Source organism: Musa acuminata, chromosome BXJ3-8 (genome assembly GCF_036884655.1).
Source record: "Musa acuminata AAA Group cultivar baxijiao chromosome BXJ3-8, Cavendish_Baxijiao_AAA, whole genome shotgun sequence".
NCBI lineage: Eukaryota > Viridiplantae > Streptophyta > Magnoliopsida > Zingiberales > Musaceae > Musa > Musa acuminata.
In genome coordinates, this window is record NC_088356.1 from 47,365,422 (window position 1) to 47,385,631 (window position 20,210).

General features: G+C 37.3%; 3 protein-coding genes across 4 annotated transcripts; 1 reads left to right on the plus strand and 2 right to left on the minus strand.

The window, feature by feature from the left end:
- Positions 1-457: 457 nt before the first annotated feature.
- On the minus strand, positions 458-4,220 carry LOC135644245 (quinolinate synthase, chloroplastic-like). Its single transcript, XM_065161719.1, has 6 exons — positions 4,104-4,220; positions 3,001-3,056; positions 2,349-2,511; positions 1,115-1,309; positions 817-1,032; positions 458-622 (listed from the first exon to the last, which is right to left on the minus strand). The coding sequence occupies exons 1-6, from the start codon at positions 4,218-4,220 to the stop codon at positions 458-460; spliced, it is 912 nt and encodes a 303-aa protein (XP_065017791.1).
- A 2,109-nt stretch (positions 4,221-6,329) lies between these two features.
- Positions 6,330-10,796, minus strand: LOC135645493 (serine/threonine-protein kinase AFC2-like). Of its 2 annotated transcripts, XM_065163898.1 has the most exons (12): positions 10,531-10,796; positions 9,294-9,483; positions 8,725-8,751; positions 8,403-8,556; positions 8,247-8,295; positions 8,045-8,159; positions 7,655-7,746; positions 7,327-7,483; positions 7,181-7,245; positions 6,998-7,095; positions 6,794-6,896; positions 6,330-6,622 (listed from the first exon to the last, which is right to left on the minus strand). In XM_065163898.1, the coding sequence occupies exons 1-12, from the start codon at positions 10,633-10,635 to the stop codon at positions 6,485-6,487; spliced, it is 1,293 nt and encodes a 430-aa protein (XP_065019970.1). In that variant the 5' UTR covers positions 10,636-10,796; the 3' UTR covers positions 6,330-6,484. The 2 variants fall into 2 exon arrangements, with proteins under 2 accessions (XP_065019970.1, XP_065019971.1); XM_065163899.1 differs by lacking the exon at positions 9,294-9,483 and having other exon boundaries at positions 10,531-10,787.
- A 766-nt stretch (positions 10,797-11,562) lies between these two features.
- Positions 11,563-13,091, plus strand: LOC135644627 (leucine-rich repeat receptor-like serine/threonine/tyrosine-protein kinase SOBIR1). The gene has a single exon (XM_065162369.1). The coding sequence runs from the start codon at positions 11,696-11,698 to the stop codon at positions 12,851-12,853; it is 1,158 nt and encodes a 385-aa protein (XP_065018441.1). The 5' UTR covers positions 11,563-11,695; the 3' UTR covers positions 12,854-13,091.
- Positions 13,092-20,210: the final 7,119 nt, after the last annotated feature.

A 20,210-nucleotide genomic window follows, 5' to 3' on the forward strand; every position in this document is an offset into this window, starting at 1 on the left:
CTTTGACGAATAATTAAAGCCATTATTTCATTTTTGAATGAACAATACCCAATATAAGCAATGACTAAAGTGTGAAAGAGATGCACCATCATGACCCAACAACAAATCACCCAAGTATATAAATAATTACTATCAAATTGGCATAACCGAGTCAAACATATCGAGCACACCTGCACTAAGCAGTGAATTGTGGATGGATTACATAACCTTGTTAAAACTTGTTGGTATTCGTCTATGGAGGATATGATGGATTGCACAACCTTCTTGTTGCCTGGATGAAAAAAAAAAGAGAGAGAGAAATTATCTCCAGTTGACTACCATCAAGTTGAAGAGTAATGATACATCGGCAAAAGCCAAAATAGGAAGACAAGGTAACATAGACAAATTCTTGACAAACCTCTAAATCAAAAGTTGGAATGAGATAGAGTATAAAAAGATGCACATAAATAACCAATAACTAATCTAAAGGTGCCTCGTGTAGAATTGGCTCACATCCAATATCTACAACCGGTTTTCCACCAAGTGTTACTGTATTAAACCTGTTAGCTTCATAGGCACGAAGAGTGCCGTTTTTGTTGGGAAGTTGCTGGCAAACTCTCAACGACGATTTTAGTGAGTTTATCTGCTCTCAACATATGAAGATTTTAGAGCAGGTCGGAGCAGTCTATACATTTTCATGACAATGCAGGATTTCAATTAGTAGATGCCTCAGTCGGATCATTTTTATATTTCGACAACATATCTAAGATTTCACACCGAGGTCTAAAGATTATTGTAGAATCATCAATTATTAGATACATAGAAAGAGGTACTAACCTTCATATATGGACAGGAAGTACAACCTCCATGAATAGAGCACCCTTCACCATTTGCAACACCGGGAACAACAGCAAGTTCTTTGATATCACTTGGTATAGCAGAATTTAGACCATGAGACCCATTCATTGATGTCCTTGATACTGAATCCGATAAGACTGGAGATTGTTTTACATCTTGATTCCCTTGAACCCAGTAATCCACGAACTGTGGCAACTATGGAAGTCAACATTCCAGATTCGGTTCCTAACACAAACTGTAGGTGATCATCGATGTCCCTGTCCAAAGCTTTCTGTACCTGGTTTTTAATGAAATCCAAAATGTTTTGGGTGGAACGTACAACTCCCATTCCTCTCCTTTTTGCTTCCATTGCCAAAGAAAACATTTCACCAGGAACTTCAAAATGAGCTGTTAAGAATGCATCACAGTACAGCTCTTTTATTCTCTCCACTACTTCATGACCAAACATATCATGCACAATGCAGTTACCATCCTGTATGTTAAAGTTGAACGAGTATCATGATCAGCAAAGGCAACAGACAAACACACTGGAATTACCAGATATTGTTAATTTTTATTAGAGAAAGCATTTGCAATAACTTTTATTTAAACACAAGTGTCGGTAATAACTAAAGAACTACTCAATTTCCATATAAACCATGGTCTGTCTAATATATTGTTAGATTTGAAGCCTTTTAAAATCCCTACACTGTGAATTGTCCCTGCCCCATGTCAACCCGCGTTCATTATAATAACTCAGAATCTAATGTGGATACAACTTCAACTCCATGAGAAATACAGTGCATTAAATTGACAAAAAGAATTCATTTGTAGCACAACTGCATGTCTCCTTTCCCATAAGCAATTTAAGGCACATTCTAGCATGTCTTATCAATAATTTGAAACACTCAAGTAAAATTTCTAAAAATTTCTTCAGGATAATGCATCAAAAAGCACCTCAGACATGTCTGTGTTAGTAGCTTTCTTTCTGTGATATAACCAAGCAATACCAGAAGTGTTCAGTAGTACATAATTACATTAAGCTACAATAAGAAGTTGGTCAAAATAATTTCTATAACCAACTGAACATGTATAAAACCTTATAACTAATAATATTGCGAATGACAGCCAAAAATCAAAGTAGCATTTCTGTGTAATAAATGCTGATTAAAGAAAGGAAGAACAGTGCAACGGTCGACAAACCTGGTAGTAGTGCAGCCTCTTCAGTAATGATCTTATGGAGTTCCTGTTATGCTCTGGATGTATTCTGATATTTCTTCATCTGTCATGTCAGCCATTTGGTGAAACAACTCCACAATATTTGCACCCATGTAAGAATCAGGACCATACCAAACATTTAAATCCTGTACTTGAGCAAATGCCTAGCAAATATTTTATTAGAGAAAAATCAAATTACAAATATATGAGATTAGTAATCCAAATTGATGCAATGTGCTTCACTAAAATATGCAACTACCAGATATGAAATGCAAAATCTAAAAGGGAGCAAAGAGTTTACGAGCATTACCAACCTGAAAAACTGTCTGCACAACATTAGATGAAGTACAAGTGATTGTAGGCACTAGTTCATGTCCATAGGCCTTAGTCTCCAAGGAAGTATTTATGTAGATCACATGCAATGAAGGAGGTGAATTTGAAGCTGCCTCCAAAACTGCATATATGTCAAACTCCCTGCTGCATCCACCAAGGAGCAACCAATTAGTTCATTGGACATTCTGTACACACCAACCTGCATGAAACCTACTGTGGTTAAGAGTCTTCCAAACGATACCACTGTGCAAGATAAACCAGTTAAATGTACTTCAAGATGCATTCATGCTTGTTTCTAAAAGCAAAGAACAAACATGATCGTTGTTAATTATTATTATCTCAAAACGAGTTAGGATAAAATCTAAACTCAAAAAAGTTTAACAGTCTAACATTCACAATGAAAATAATTATAAAAAGAATGCATTTGATTTTCCTTTTCATGAATGTAGGCAGAGTACAAGAGGCTGATGAGACTCAATATGTGATTGACATGTAAACTTAAATGTATGCATGTTGCAACATCTGAACTGCGCCGTTGTAGGAGATTCACAGAGCAGTATAAGATGATGATGGAGACATCTCTGCGAAAATAAAATGAAGAATTGTGTTAAATGTATATAATAATTGACAAACATCATAGCAAGACAAAATTTGAAAAGTTCAGAGACCTGAAGATATATTCCACTGTGCTAGAATAAAACCAAAACATAGTTTTTATAAAGAGAACATTAGAGCCTTTAGAACATATGAGTATAGTTCTTTTAAAATCAAGAAGCCATACATCTGAGCCTGCCAACAAACAACTATTTAGTATCCCAGTGACAAGATAAAATCCTGAACTGTCGTACTGAGGCATGCCAAACTACCAAGTGCATATTGTAGCTGTCTGACTGGGTGCTGCTATAGGTATCTTGCAGTGCCAAAGGTGTGCAAAAACTCTTTTATCTGACTGACAGGCTAGTTATGATCCATCCAAGAACTGGTAAAGTTCATGTCCATAGGCAACTCTTGGGCAAAATAGTAAATACAAACGCATCTGCTGGATCATGACCAAACAACAATCCAATAAAGAAACAAAGAAGATAACTGCTCTGAAGAGACAATCTCCAAGTTGTCTGACAACAATTAAGTAATAGGCTCTAAGGAAAGATGGCATGACACCAAATAGGTCTTGTCACAGACCATCTAAGTTCATTATAGGTTTGATTACACCCTAGGTTCTAAACCAAATTTGTATTTCTCTTATCAGGAATTGACAAATCAATCCACCCATTGACTGGTAAATGAACTGTCCAATTTTGGGCAGTCTGTCCACATGTGGTACTCTTGCGGCAGTGTGTTATGGTACCATGTGACAGTACATGGATCCGGTCCAGTTACAAGTCAGTATGGATCTGGTACCCGAAATGTAGAACCATGATTCATACTTGGTGAGTGTTTGCAACATCATATAAGTTTTGAAAGTTTTCCAAGTCAATAGAAATAATTATAACCTTCAGTTGTGAAGACCTAATCAACCACTATCAATGTTCAAAACCTTAAAGCAAATAATCTGACTATAATGATGGGTTCTTTGGAGCAAAACCTTAGTTCCAGCAGTTGATTGCGTTTATATACTGTTACTGAAAAACTATGAACTTGTAACTTGTACTTTTGTAAATATCTTAAGGGAACACAGAACAAGAAGAATGAGTACGCAAAATGTTCATTGATAAAAACAAATGAAAACCACATACCTTCTTAAAATCAGCCTGATCAAGTATTGCACCAACATTTTCAGACATGAAGTCCACACCAAGTACTGCAATATATTTGCATCCAGCTTCTGCCATTTTAACAGCCCTATCTGCCATTACCGAGGAATCAGATATATGGATGTGAGGCCACAACTTCTGTGCAGCAGTCAATATGCCTTGGACCTCTGGATCCACGTAAAAATGTGCAACAACACCGATTTTCTTTTCTCATACGACACTCACCAGTTCTTTAATTTTTTATTCATCCGGAGATAAAACATTGCCTGCAATTACACTATAATGGGATGATGAGAACTTGTCAAAACTTCCGTTCATGTCGAACAGAAGAGTAATGCAATGAATTCTTCTTTCTGCACGACACCAACATAAGATGAAGTATACATACATCTGTTTATAACGAAATATTCATCTTCACTACTGTGGCACATCCACAATTTGTCAGCATGGTTCGGCACAAGGTATGCATATACAAACACAAAGTCCTCTGTCTGGCAGAGAGTTTGTCCACTAAACTAATATTAGGTACTACGCCTGCAATTGATGGATTGATAATTGTGGACATAGCAAATAGAGTTCAAGACCACAGTAGTTCTGGCTACAGTAGAATAAAGTACAACAACAGCACTGCAGGTGTCTAGACGAGTAAAAACAGTGACAATCAAACAAATACAATCAAAGATCAAGAACATGCAAATAATGAGAAAATAAGAACCCGTCCACGAGGCGACCGAGGCGGTGGAAGGGAGACCGGAGGCGACGGCGGAGTAGGGGAGCGGGGGGTCGGGGGTCTGGAGGGAACGCAAGGTGAGGGGCCGCGGCCGCCGATGAAGGCGTGCGGTGGAGGGGAGAAGCGGCTTATGGATAGGAGTAGGGCTTGATATGAGAAACCTTGGAGTTACTTTGGCTGCTTCCATTACCACCGTAGTCTCTCTATCTCTCTCTCCGTTTCTTGTTTCTTGATGGCTTCTTCTCCTTCTCCGGTTAATGCTCTGCAATAAATAGGCGAAGGGGCCAAAGAATCGATGGGAGGCAACCGCCTCCGGAGGGAGACCGGAGAGGTCACTGAGCGGTGCGGGGGCCTGCGGGGCCACTTCATACTTGTTGTCTTAAATGGAAAAATTAAAAAATGCATATTATATATATAGGTTTAAAATCTATAAAAGGATGAATTTATCCCAATGAATTTAGTATAGCTTATTAATCATTAGGGACTATGATTACTAAGAATTATTACGATAGTCAAATAATAGTTTGTTGATGAGGATTTAATGCGAAATTAATTTGTTTTGTGAATATATATACATATATATTGAATATGTAATTTTAATTTTTTTTTAAAGATCATAGAATTTTATTATTTTCTTGGAACAGCAATATCCAAAGAATGGAAAGGTGAGGAAAATATGGTGGTTTGAGTTGATGCATGGAAGATGACCATTTCCCTCTTATCTCGCTCTCTCCCCCTACCCCAACATCACAGCCAAGTGCCACTTTCTCTCTCCTGTGCCGTCACATTGGCTTCTCTTTTCTTTGAAGATTTATGTTGGACTCTCGGGATCAGTGCATGTCTAGAGGATTAACACAGCACTGGTGGTGAGTGTGGCTGAATAAGTGTACAAATAATATTGCAGCAATGGTGGTGAGTGTGATTTTTTTGCTTTTATTAGACCTTTATATGTGTCAAATTTGGAGAGTTAAAAGTGATTCGGATTTGACGACTTCACGGAGGAGTGCAGGGAAGCAGCAACCGTGACACCAAAGTTCCATGAACTCTTTCGGGCCCCTCATTAGTTAAGCTCACGAGTACAGGATGAGGAGACGATCACAGGTGTTGAGGTCGACGTATGCGGTTTCTGTTGGGTTCATCGCCCGTGATAAAGATACTATTCACTTCACAGGTTTAGCGTATATATTTAAAGTATTATTATCAAATTTGATCTAATTAATATTTTCTCAACTGTGTTCATTAAAAAACGAAAAAGGGACGACAATCATTTGCTTTGATATCCTTCATACAAAACCAATATATCACGACGATGAACATATTTATGAAGCGGAGGCAGAGCTGAAATAGTTTCATGTATCTTGGAAAAATGAGATACAATCGATATGCTTATCTCCGCTAGTTTCTTGTCATACTAGGAAAAAGCACTTCTGGAGAGATTCCGCGCCACCGTCACCACAAGATTTAAACAATTAACGCAATAGAGAACAAACGAGCTACCAGAATAAATCATTAACGCATCAGAGAACAATATCAGATCCACTATACAAAACTTTACAAACGAGACCGCCCCATTCATTGTAAATGCAAAAAAGTGCAGGTTAGCAGAAGCCTTTCTCTCAATTGGATACACGAGTTAACGATTTCTTGTGAAGAAAGGATGCAAGAGAGCTGCGTTTGCTGCCAATCGGTCTGCAGGATCGTATCTCAGAAGCCCCTGTAAAAGATCGATGAAGTCCCCAGCTGAATGATCCGAGTGCTGCATCACCAGATTCTACAAAGAAAAGCCATCATAAGACAGCTCGAATCATCACAAAAATTTTTGGCTTCAACACAAGGGGAGATATGAAGCACAAAAACCGACACACTGTCCTCCCAACTCTTTTATATTAGCAAATAACGGGTAATTAAATGATAGATAAATCTGTATTAAATAGGGTAGTACCTGCAGCCGAGGAAGTTTCAACACAGCTTTCATGCTCTCTCTTGAGGTTGCACCCTCGGGCCAATTCAAATGACCCCTTCGAACATACCTCTCGGCATCTCGGCTGCAAGAAAATTATAGGGACAAACAGTCGATTACAGCTACTCGATGCAGGTTGCAGTAATTTTAAACACTTATAAATATATCAATATATCAGGGGCTTACGCTGCAAGTCGCAGCATGTTAGAAGGTAATGGTCCAAGAACCCGCTCCATCATGGCCAGGTGTTCCAAGTTCTCATGGGTCTGAAACAAAGTCTCACCCTGCAGCAATGTTTCATGGCTTTGAGTTATGCCGAAGAATGTTAACAGATTTTAAAACAAAGATGCTCCTCTCCGATAAACATACTGAGCAAAGTTCAACAAGAATACAACCGACGCTCCAAATATCACAGGGATAGCTCCATCCAAGTCCTAAACTCAATCATTAATATTATCAAACAATAAGTAAATGGATGCAAACAAAATGCTCTTTGTTCATTAAACAGAACTCACCCAAGATAACCTCAGGTGCCCGATAATGTCTCGTAGACACTACATAACTATTGTCGTGACGATCATAAGTTGTGCTTCCAAAATCAATCACCTTGATGGCACTTGATTTTGGCAATCTCTTGAAGTAGGAACCCTGTTTCGGAGATCGGGATGACACCTAAGTAAACAGTTGACTATTAGTGCTGCAATGGCATTCCAATGGTTATTTAACCACAAAGAAACGAAGGATTCAGCTAACCTATTACTAAGAGCAAATGTCAACCATAAGGTCAAAGTTATTTTCAACAAACTCTAAGCTACATCATTTAAGACAGAAATAGAATAGTACTTTGTAATCAGGTACTTTGATGTACTCCGGAGAAACAAGAAGAATATTCTCAGGCTTTAAATCAGTGTGAATGAGGCGCATGTCATGCATAACTGCAAACAAATAGATAAAAGGAAGTGACTACAGAAGATTCAGAAAAGTTAAAACCACTGGTAAGAGATCATCAAATCTCAAGTAACAGTGGCCAATAGTAAGCAACGAGATACAAGCCCCTCATGAGAGTGAAGGCGTTGTTCCATTGCAAAGCTATTATTATGGCCCAAGAATTTAGGCCTTTACTACCACACTTTTTATAGGTTATATAACCATAAGGGTAAAAACAAAACAAGCAGAAAAACACAGATGAAGATGAACAATAAAAAAAAAGATGTGGAAGTACTGTCTACACACATGCTACACATTCCAATAGTTGTCTGGCAAACTCGCGGACAAGATCAATTGGAAATGAGCGATAACTGTTTTTGCGTAGAAAATCGTATAAGCTTGGACCAAGCTTCTCAAATACCTGTTAAGATCATTTAAGTTGACAGATATTTTCAACTCCCAACTGTATTTGGGAAAGTAGGGAAATTATCACAACTCATATACTTACAATACAGATATGGTTACGATAGTCAAACCAGTTCCGTATTTGCACACAACTGCAAGAATGCACCATCTTATACATGTATAATCTTAAACCTACTAAAACAACTCAAAAGAGTAAATCTAAAAATTAGAGGCAACATAAGTGATGCACAAGACTTACCGACTTGCATTCTTATCATACTTCCCAAGCTGTTGCAGCATATTAATCTCTATCATAGCAGCTTCTCTGTACTTATTGATGCCCCGGACAATTTTGATGGCTACCATTTCCTCCCTTTCCCTATCCCAACATTCCAGAACCTGCCCAAAGGTACCTGAAATCACAGGACAAGAAAAAGTGATGAAATGAACTACAGGGGGGAAAGATGAACCACTTGGAAACTGGCAGAGGACAGCATTAGCAGTAAATGAGATAAATCCCACTGAGCTTCCATGCAAGGAGAAATGATTTATATGAAAGATTAGGAGGGATATCAACTTGCCTTCACCCATTTTGCTGTGAATCTTATCTGCCAAAAAAGAAAAAAGAAAAGAAAGTATGAAGTCAGATAAACAGTAGCAGCATCCACAGAAAGCAAAACGATGTCAATACAAGAAAATCCAACAATGTCAAAGCAAAAAAAACATATTTTAGAAACATTGTAGGTGATAACTCATAGTAGATTGAATAATTAAGGATGTTACTGTTTTCAAAACATTAATCAATAAAGTATAAATAATAAGACAGACTTGTGATAGATGAAAAATAGATTAGATCATAGATAGTAATCAAAAACAACCATGAAGAATAGATATATTTCTTTAATCCTATGATAAAACTTGGGTATCACAATCTTATATACTTTATAAAAAATTGACTCAAAATATATCACTTTGCCAAATAATCAGTCCAATTGGCTAAAGGCATTAAGAAGTTGTCAAAATGATGCAAACTCTGGCATATACTGAAGGTTTCTAGAAAGACAGACTTTTTAACAGATAGATCACACACCATATACAGCAAAACCAGCAGAGAGAAAGAAAATTGGGAAAAAATGATAAGTATGATTACAGCGAGAGGTTAAATTTTCTCCAAGTTCAAACTTGTAATGTCCATCTTTATCATCTCCTCTCCAAGGAGGGGAAGCATCTCGTTCCTGATCCTTTGCAGACTGGGATGCACAAGTGTGATCTGAAGCACCCCCCGAAGGAACCAAGCTCTTCAAGTTAACTTCTTGTCCACATAAGATACCTATTTGAGCCTACAGACAACCATTGATTTATTTTTCTCCCATCCATCAAACAAAATCATTATTTCCTTATAAATTTATTTTCTTCACTTTCGTGATGGACATTCAGAAAACTGGTTGCTGTTGACAAACAAGAAAGCCTAAAGCCACTCTACAAGGAACAATATCAAGCTTTATAGAATGTCAAGGGCCAAGCACATGCTAATATGAATATGCATTTATCAGATCAAAATTCCTTATAATACATTAACAAGCCAGTGGATTAATCCTCACCTAAGAACAATTGCAATATCTGATAAACAAGAAACTCACCCTGTTGTGTCAGTGACTTTTGTTAGAATACGAATATAAGTTCAACATAATAGCTATCACAGACATCAATAGCTTCACGTAATGACAAAGAAAAAATGGAAACATTGAAAAAAGAAGTTAAATGAAAGTTAAAATTATCTCTCGATCACAATTTCCTGTTTAAAAATGATAAGTGAAGGGAATTGATTTTCAATAAATAATTCGTTCCTTTCTTTTAAAGAGCACGATATACAAATTCGACTATATTTTAAGGGAAAAAACAGCGTCATGTCTGCTTCTTCCAGCTATCTATTCATAAGAACCAAGAAACATATCAAGTTCCTACACGAAGAGATACTCCGCCGCGAATCCAGATCTGCCATATCATAAATCTTCTAAAATCATGGTCAATTTCCAAAAATTTATCCGCTTATTTATGGGAAAACATTGATACTTTTCTAGCTCATACTACGAAGTCTTCAAAATCATGCAGAAAAAAACAAAAAAGACGACGACGAGCACCAGCGAAGAAGGATACACAACGGTTGCCCAGATCCATCAAGATAGAAACAAAAAAAGATAATTGAAAAGACAAACTACAAGATCAAACACGAAATATAAAAGAAAGAACAAATAAAAAGTAAATTCCGAGATATCACCTCATCTTACCGCTAGATCTAAAGAAAAACTGCCCTTGATCTACCCGATCCGAGATCAGATGATAAAATAGAAGAATCAAAACAAGGGAGAACAACAAGGGGGCAATACCTTGGCCGCGGTAAGGGGGTCAACGTCCCACCCTAACCTCGGGCGCTTCCGGGGCCGGCGATCCATCAGAGGGTGGGGAAACTCCTTCAAGCATTCGATCTCCATGATCGACTCGATTCGAGAGAGAAAGAGGAGGGAGTAATTGAGATCGGAAGACGGAGATGAGGAGGAATAGGATTCTTGTCACGGAAGAAACGTTAACCCGAACCCTAGAAAAGGAGGAGGATAACAGACGCGGAAGGAGGCGATGCGGTGGCCGACTGTGCACCGCACGTCGTGCATATATATAGAGAGAGAAGAGAGAAACCCTAACCATGGTCAAATTCTTCGCCAACTCGGGTTTGTAGCTAATCCTTAATTGGGTTAATGTAACCGGTAGAGTCCAATACCTACCCATCAAATTCTTCTTCGGACTAAATTAACACTTTGATTTTTTTATTTAATTAGATGAATATAAAAAATATAGTTTATTAATAGATAAATTCATATTATTTTTTTATTTTATCTTAAAACACGTTTCACGAGACCCCAAACTATTTGAGCTATAAATCAACTGATTTTTTAGGTCGTTCAGATCAAATCATACTCGATCATGCGACATTCAGATCAGATCACACTCGATCGCATGATATGATCTTGTAAATATTATTGGATTCAAAGGCCGCCTTACATGGGCTTTTTATTGGATCGCATGGGCTCAAATCTGAAGAGCAGTAAGGATGATACAGATTGTAGAGTCTGAATTGCAAAGAGCCTTTCTATGATGCTTAGCTACGAATTGCATGACTCTTGATGCTAAGCTACGAATCAATCTGATGAGTGATGATACGAAGCCAAAGGCTAAGCTAAGTTTTCCACGCGTTTGTGGAAGGATTGGTGTGATCATTGTTTTGACGTGCAAGTCCACGTTTGAAAGTAGAACGCTTTACGAGTCGTGATGGTTTCTTGTTGTCGCTGATCTCACCGTCCATCTGATTCTACCATATAGGACGCGTTCTTCGGTTGACTTGAAAAGTCATCCTTTCCTCGCTCCCTCTTCTTCCTCGACTTCGTTCCCTGTGCCACCCGCACAAGAAGCACGAAGCTACAAGCCGCTACTTCCGGCGCTGCTAGCCTCACTCTACAACGTTCTCTTCTCAGTAGCAGCACCGGCTTGACTCCCGACATGCCGCCGCCTCCTTCGACGGCCTTCTTCCTGTCACACCCTCTTTGGATGAGCGCCACCTTCTCCTTTTTCATCGGCTTCACCATCGGCATACTCCTCTTCTTCCTCTGGTGGTCCGTCGTTCGTCTCTCCCGGTTCGTCATCCACCGACGCGCCCTTAGCAGGATCTTGGCCGAAGAGCAAGCTCCTGCGAACGCTGCCACTGTCTTCAGCCCGATGCTCCGCCACCCGGACACCATCCCCTTCTTCCAGCATCTCCAGCACGAAGGCCTACCCTTCCTCGCCCAGATCATCGGCCGGGGCGGGTGCGGCGAGGTATACAAAGCCGAGATCTTCGTCGAGAATCGGACGATCCCCGTAGCCATCAAGAAGATCGACCACCTTGCCGCAACTGGCGCCGCCAGCGTCTGCCAGGAGGAGTCGGAGCTCCTCAACATCCACACGCGGCAGGTACGGTCGGAGATACTCACCGTGGGGCGGATGCGCCACCCCAGTCTTCTTCCTCTGCTGGCCCACGTCCCCAAGCCCGACTGCCACTACCTCTTGTACGAGTACATGCCGAACGGGTCTCTGCACGACGTCCTGAAGCAGAGGAGTTTGCAGTGGCCGGTTCGGTACAAGATCGCGCTCGGCATCGCCGCCGGCCTCGAGTACCTCCACATGGTGCACCGGCCACAGGTCATCCACAGGGACCTGAAGCCGGCGAACATACTGCTGGACTGCAACCTCAACGCCCGGATCGGCGACTTCGGGCTGGCGAAGGTGGTGCACGAGATGATGAGCGGGACGGTGGCCTCCAACAACGTGGCCGGCACGCTGGGCTACATAGCGCCGGAGTACTATCAGACGATGACCTGCACCGCCAAGTGCGACATCTACAGCTTCGGGGTGATACTGGCGGTGCTCGTCACCGGCCGGTTCCCCAGCGATCAGTTCTTCCAGGCGACGGACGAGATGTGCATCGTGGGGTGGTTGAGGAACGTGCTGCGGTCGGCCGACCCGGCGGCGGCGATCGACGGGAGGTTGATGGGGAAAGGGTTCGAGGAGCAGATGCTGCTGGTGTTGAAGGTTGCTTACTTCTGCACATATGACGACCCCGCCGAGAGGCCGAACAGTAGGGACGTCAAATTAATGCTGTCACAGATAAAGCCCTACTAAACTGCAACACTTGTGAGCAGCTTAAGAAGACAATGGCACACTATGGATTACTTCTCATTTGCAGAGAAACACTTCTGTGAAGAGTTGAATCTGACTTGAGTCAGCACGAAAGTCTTCTTCTTGTTTTAAGAATACAATAGCACGACTTTCTGCACAATATCATGTGAAGAACACATTCCGGTGACTAAATCTTATGACAAATTATAAACATTTGAACCACATTTTAGCGAAATAGTCAACTCATTTGATCATTGAAAAGGTAGTCAAAGCAATTAAAACGGGTTCTTGTTGAATGGACAGTGTCTGAGATTTCGATTGGCCACTCAATATAGGCATGTACTATTTCTCTGTAGACTTGAAAGTGTATCATTGCAGATAACCTAAAGAAGACAAGATTGATATGAATATTATTTTAAATATAAATTAGGCTGACTTGGCATAGAAAGGTTGGAGAGAATTCAAGTGCAAATTTGTTGATACAATTTTCTGTGATGTTAGAAATGTATTATTATGTGCTGTAGCTACTTTTCAGTGGGCATAGAGAAAGACAACATGAAAAGGCTTTGTATCTCGTCAGATGCTAGATATGTTACAGCTAATTAAATGTGTTGGAATGGTAGATGTTTCTTCTTTTTTTTGCTTTTGTTCTTTGGCGATATTGACTCTAGCTCATCATCTAATCTAAATTTGGTGTAGCTTGGATTGTCACAACAACTCGGACCCTTCTCTCGAGATTGCCCAAGCTACTGTAGATCATACCATTAGTTTTATGGAAGTAATGATGAAGAAAACCCTAACATAGAAGTGGAATCCTCAAGCCTCCTACGACCCCATTGGTGAGGTGAACCTTCTACTTTTGATCGTCCATTCTCTTTTCGAAGGAGATGCAAAAAATTGAATCTGCATCGAGGATATTCGTTCAAGAGTTTCCCTTTACCTTTTTTTTTGCCTCAGCAAAGGAAAAGACATGATAGCAACCAGCATTACCTTCATCAAAGGAGGACATGATATCGAAGTAGACACGCTTCCTCTATCACCTCTCGTACAAGTTTCAGTCATATCCTATTCGAGAAGCATGGCTTCGATAACATCCTCGGTGAAGAGAATGCTCATAGCCACCATAATTTTTTCCTTTGTTGATTTTTAACTTAGGAAATGTCTCTTTGGGAAGTTCTTTTTCGGAAAAGAGAGAGGCTGTTGGTGACGACGACGACAACAACAACATATGATGGGAACAGGTGAATCATAAATTCTCACTATTAGGGATGAAAAAACGAGTCCATAGAGGATGTGGGACTGTTAGTGTTTCAATATGGTAAATAAGGTGCTTTGACGATGAACTCCAAGTAGGAAGAAGAAGAAGAAGAAATTATCATATCAGTATCTTGAATGAGACTTGTACGAAAAAAGGTAATTCTTTTGTAGAAATAGACTTTTGCTTCCTTCTCGCAAGGATGTTTCTGTTTTATTTATATTAAAAAAGATGAAAACTATCATCACACTGAGAAATCGACTAACTTGCCAGAAAGTTCAATCCTGCTACTCTTAACTGATACCAAGCAAGCAAAGAGGCTGATATCAATATTGGTACTGAGCTGGTGAAAGAAAGATCAAAGAGAGAAATAGCACAGAGATGGATGGAACCAAGCTGGAAAGGCCATTTCGTTTCCGCTGCCACCCATTGGCACCTTGGTTGGTTGTCTACTACAATGGCAATAGTATGGTTGGTTGTCTACTATGTTTATGTACCCATTTTAGGTTCATGCATTCTCATGTCATTTTATTTTCTGAATCGATTTAAATAAATTTTGGATATACATATTTATTCAATATTCATGCATATTATTTTGGATAATATCTACTTTATTCATGAATAAAGTGGATAATAAGTCTAGTTCATGCATATCAGTTTATATCCAAAAATAATATGCATGAACCCGTAAATTCTCCTCATATTATTTATTTTATTTATGAGTATTATTTTAAATATAAATTTAAAGGGTTGCTTTCGGCTTTTCATTTTTTCAATACAACAATAACCCATAGTCATAAAAAAAAATATACATTTTTCTCCTCTCGTCCCCATCTATTTATTGTCAATTTAGGTGAAGAACTTGAAGAGAATTGATGCCCCCAAAACCTCTTGATTTGCTTAGATATTTATGAAATCCCTAATTACTTTTGCCTCCAATCGTCCTTGTGTTGAGGTAATTGTTTGCTTGCTGCATTTTATTTGTGTTTTCTTGGATCTCTAAGCTCTTGAAAGAGAATGAGAGGACGATGATCAAGCACGCTACTAAGGAAATAAGTCATTAAGCTTAAATCAGACATCTCAAACTCTTTTTTTATAAAGTGCTTAAAATCTTTAATCATAGAGCTATTATTACCTATAAATATTAAATCATCTACGTACAAGAGAGCATGTTCATGTGAATATTTAGAAAAATCAGTTTAAATAAAATAAGTATCTATTCAAGAATTTCATACTCGAGTGAGGCTTTCATAGCATGCTTGTATCAGTGACTTTTGTTAAAATATGAATATAAATTCAACATAATAGCTATCATAGACATCAATAGCTTCACGATAAAGAAAAAAATGGAAACACCTAAAAAATAAGTTAAATGAAAGTTAAAATTATCTCTAAATACAATTTCCTGTTTAAAAATGATAAGTGAAGGCAAATAAGTGAAGGGAATTGATTTTCAATAAATAATTCATTATTTTCTTTTAAAGAGCACGATATACAAATTTGACTCTATTTTAAGGGAAAAAGCGACTTCCCTTGATTTGTCTTCACCTCAATTGTTCCTTTCCCTTCCACTTGAATTTATTTGTTATCTCCAAATCTAACTTTCAACTTATGAGTTTCATCAATATTTATAAACATTGATTTTATGCCTGACATATGATTAGAACATCTACTATCTAGAAACTAAATATCATTAACTTGTGAATGAGTTATAAACAACTTACTATTTTCTTCATTTTTCTCCACATAGCTTGCATGCTTTTCCCTTTTCTAGCAATCTGCCTTCATGTGACCAAACTTTTTACAATGGTGACATTAAATTCTACTCTTATAGTTTTTTAATCATAATTTGATTGCTTTTGTTCATCATGCCCATCAAAGTGCCCTCTTTCATTTTCTCTATCACGAAATCCTCCTCTGACACATCCTCTTCCTGCTGATTTTTTTTTTTCTTTTGAAGTAGAAGACTCCCCCTTAACTTGAAATGTTTTTACTTTACTTTTTTCAAATGACCTATTCAACCTTGCTTCATGTGCTTACAAGGAACTCATTAGTTCATCAAATGAAAATATAGATAAATCTTTTGACTCCTCAATTACAGTAATAACATAATCATTCCCTTCTCGTTGCGTTAATATTCACCAGCATTCCCTTCGTTGGAGATGACACCTCAATTGCGACAACAATATGATCGTTCTCTTTAAAAATATCAAAGCGGATGCGCTTCTCGTTAATGCTGCGTGATATGCTATGGTGGCTCTGCCACCTCTTGTACAAGCAATTTAAAGAGAACGATCATGTTATTATCGCAATTGAGGTGTCATCCCTAACGAAGGGAATAATGATGGATATTAACGCAACGAGAAGGAAATGATCGTTGCTATAATCGAGGAGTCAAAAGATTTCTCAATATTTTAATTTGATATGACATCACTGGATATATCCGTTTGAAGCACTTCAAGAGACATTCCCCGGATCCATCGTTGATTGAGATTGATCATGATAAGGTTCACAACATCGTCCTTCCTGGTGAACTGTCTGTCCATTCCAAATGTTCCTCAATCCTCCATAAAGTGTGATAAAGGAGAAAGAATTAAGTTTCAGGTCTGATGTTCTCTCCTTTCAGCAGGTATGCTCTTGTTTGTTTGTTTGTTTTCAAGTCGATGCACTTTGGTTCATTATTTTTTACCTAATTCTTGCTGTATAATGCACATTCTGTGTGTTCGGAGATAGTGACCGGTTAAACTGCATATTTTATGATACATTGCAGACCAAATTTAAAATCTTTGATGATATTTCTCATTTTTATAGCGAGGTAAAAAGTGTGCATTAATTGATGTTGTAAGAAGAGTGTTTTTAAGGATTTGAAACTAAGGTTTGAGTTACTGGTTAGAGCCGATGTGTCGGTTAGCCGGTGGCATAGAACGTGTTGTCCTGTACCGATGTATTAACACATGGTATATTAGTACATATCGATGTTTTGATGAGGAAGAAAAATAGATTGAAGAGGAAGGTCCAATGGAGGAACTAAGGGAGGAAGATTTAAATATTTGTTGGAACTTTATGTACTGTGATAATTTTTTTGTTCCAATTAAATGCTGATATCGAAAGTCATAGCTCATCAAGAACAATACCGTGATTAGTGGCGGCCAGGATCGGATCGTCAAGATCTGGGATACAAAATCTGGGACTCTAAGCTCCACACTTCATGATTGCCTTGGATCCGGACATGTAGATGAAGTTGTGAGTGAAGTAGCTGCTCGTTCGCAAGCAGTCACATCGATCTACAATATCATGCGAAGAACACATTCCGATGACTAAATCTTATGACAAATTATAAACATTTGAACCACATTTTAGCGAAATAGTCAACTCATTTGATCATTGAAAAGGTAGTCAAAGCAATTAAAACGGGTTCTTGTTGGATGGACAATGTATGAGCTTTCGATTGGCCACTCAATTTAGGCATGTCCTATTTCTCTGTAGACTACAAACTGTATCATTGCACATAACTTAAGGAAGATAAGATTGGTATGAAGACGATAGACTTCTTCTTAGACTTGACTTATATACCTTATAAAACAAATAAACAAAATTAAGAAGTTATACTCCTTAACATTACATAAAAGGAATGCATCATAATATTTGCTCTTTATCTTTTTGTTATTATATAATTCATAGATAGGTTCTCACAAGATTATATCATTGTCTTATCTTCTTTTGTTACTTATAGGGTTTAGGGTTTATTACATACATACATACATACATACATACATACATACATACATACATACATACATACATACATATATATATATATATATATATATATATATATATATATTTATATTTATATTTATATTTATATTTATATTTATGTGTGTGTGTGTGTGTGTGTGATTTCTCAATAATTATTTGATTTCTATCTTTACTTCTCATATGTTACTTCACATTGGAACTATAAAAAAGATTGATTTTTCTTTAATTTGTTCCTTCCCATGAGATATTCTCAAGCATAGAATATTTTTTAAGAAAATATAAGAATTTTATCTTATCACTCAAATAAGAAATAATGGGGTTTAAAAATACAAAGATTTAGGAAAATAATCTGCTATTTGATATACAATTATTTTATTCTTTTTTTTTTATAGAAGTACATATTCATGGAATTTCCAACAACCTTTTTTAGCTTCACATATTTATCTCATAGTGTTGGGATTCTTTAGTAGCCTTCTCATTTATCTATCCTCAATTTTTTTATCCCTTTAAATTATAGTATAGATTATGTCCCTCCAAATATTAAGATCAGCCCCTTACATCCTTCTCGGTATCATCAATCTAAACAAATCTAAAGTTATCCTCTACTAATTATAGGTAAATTGAAAAAAAATTATAAACATTGTCAAAATTCAAATCATAGTCAACTAATAAAGATTAATTACAAAGGTATACATGTATGTTTATGAGAGATTTCATGGATATATAGTTTAGTCTTTTGTCTAATTTGCTGATCACCTAAATGATGCGCACGTATGACACCAAACATTGGGCTATATTAGATGGGGCCCCAAAAAACATCAATTTTGACCCAATTAGAGGACTTGCCATGCCTAATGAAAAAACATATGAAATTAATTTAGTTTAGGAATCCAATTTAATTTCGGTATTATGATTTACTTTTCCTTTAAAATAAATAATGTTAATTTTGTTCAAATTTCATTGATAAGATTTTATCATGCCCTGAAAACTTTTTCTTTTGTCATCTCTAACTTAACTACATCGAAATAGCTTACCATGAATCATCAGAGACATTTATTTCTTGACCGAAATGTTAAATAATGACAAATTCACTAATAAATCATTGCATGTCATGCAGTATGAATATATATATATATATATATATATATATATATATATATATATATATATATATATATATATATATATATATATATATAGCAAGCCAAAAGAAAAAGAAATAGCATGTAGAAAGTCAAATCTCTGACTATTTGACTCATGATTGAGATGAAACAGAAAAATAGAACAAGTGTCACAGTACCATCTTTATGGCTCCAAGTTGTTGAATGTAATAAACTAAATAAAAAGGTAATTTCCTATGTTGCATAACTCTTGCATCAGAAATGAAAGAACAACCTTTAAGAATTATTTCCTTCATTTTTTGGATGTATCCAGACATGCATAAGAAATGTGCACAGGGATTCTATGAGTGGACAACAAGACCAAAATGCGCATTAATCATAGCAAAGTGGACATTGAGAAACTATAGATCAAATATAATTGAAAAAAATAATAGAGACAATTCAAAACAAATTTTTTTGTTAATCATATAACAGCCTATAATATTTGAAACCTTAGATCTTTTGGTCTTTCAACCCATCTTGATCGTACTTCATATTTTTTTTAATATATTCAATGCATTATAGTAGTTTATTTTTTTCTTTCGATCAAGATTATGACTCATATTTTAAAAAATAAATCAATTTTCAATTTAATTAAAATGTTTTGATTTAATACTGCAGGAGCAATCACAGGACACACCAACCTTATCCGACAAGATTTTGTGGTGTAGATGGATTGCCCACAGTTGATCATGTCTTGTCTTTTTCCTTTTTTTTTAGTTTTTGTTTTGTTCTCTTAAATATAAATCCAATAAGTCAGGAATGTTCTAGGATCAGTGATATACACTAAACCCAAGAATCCAAACACCATATGCTTGGAGGATAGTGTAGCGAAGAAGAAACTTCTTCTTCTTGCTATGCCTCAAAAGATGGGTAGTTGTAAATCAGCTTTGAGCAACTTGCACAGAATCACTGTGGCCTTTCTGAGAGCATGAGGAGCTTAGGTTTTACTTGTTGAGTTGAAAGGAAGAAGTTTACAGCTTTTAGCAACTTGCATAGAACCACTGGCCTTTATGAGAGCATGAGGAGTTTAGGTTTTAGTTGCCGAGTTGAAAGAAAGAAGTTTGCAGCTTTGAGCAACTTGCACAGAACCACTGTGGCCTTTCTGAGATATGAGGAGCTTAGATTTTACTTGTTATGAAACCTTCATTGAATTCAGACATTTCTTTCACGTACTCAACAGTAG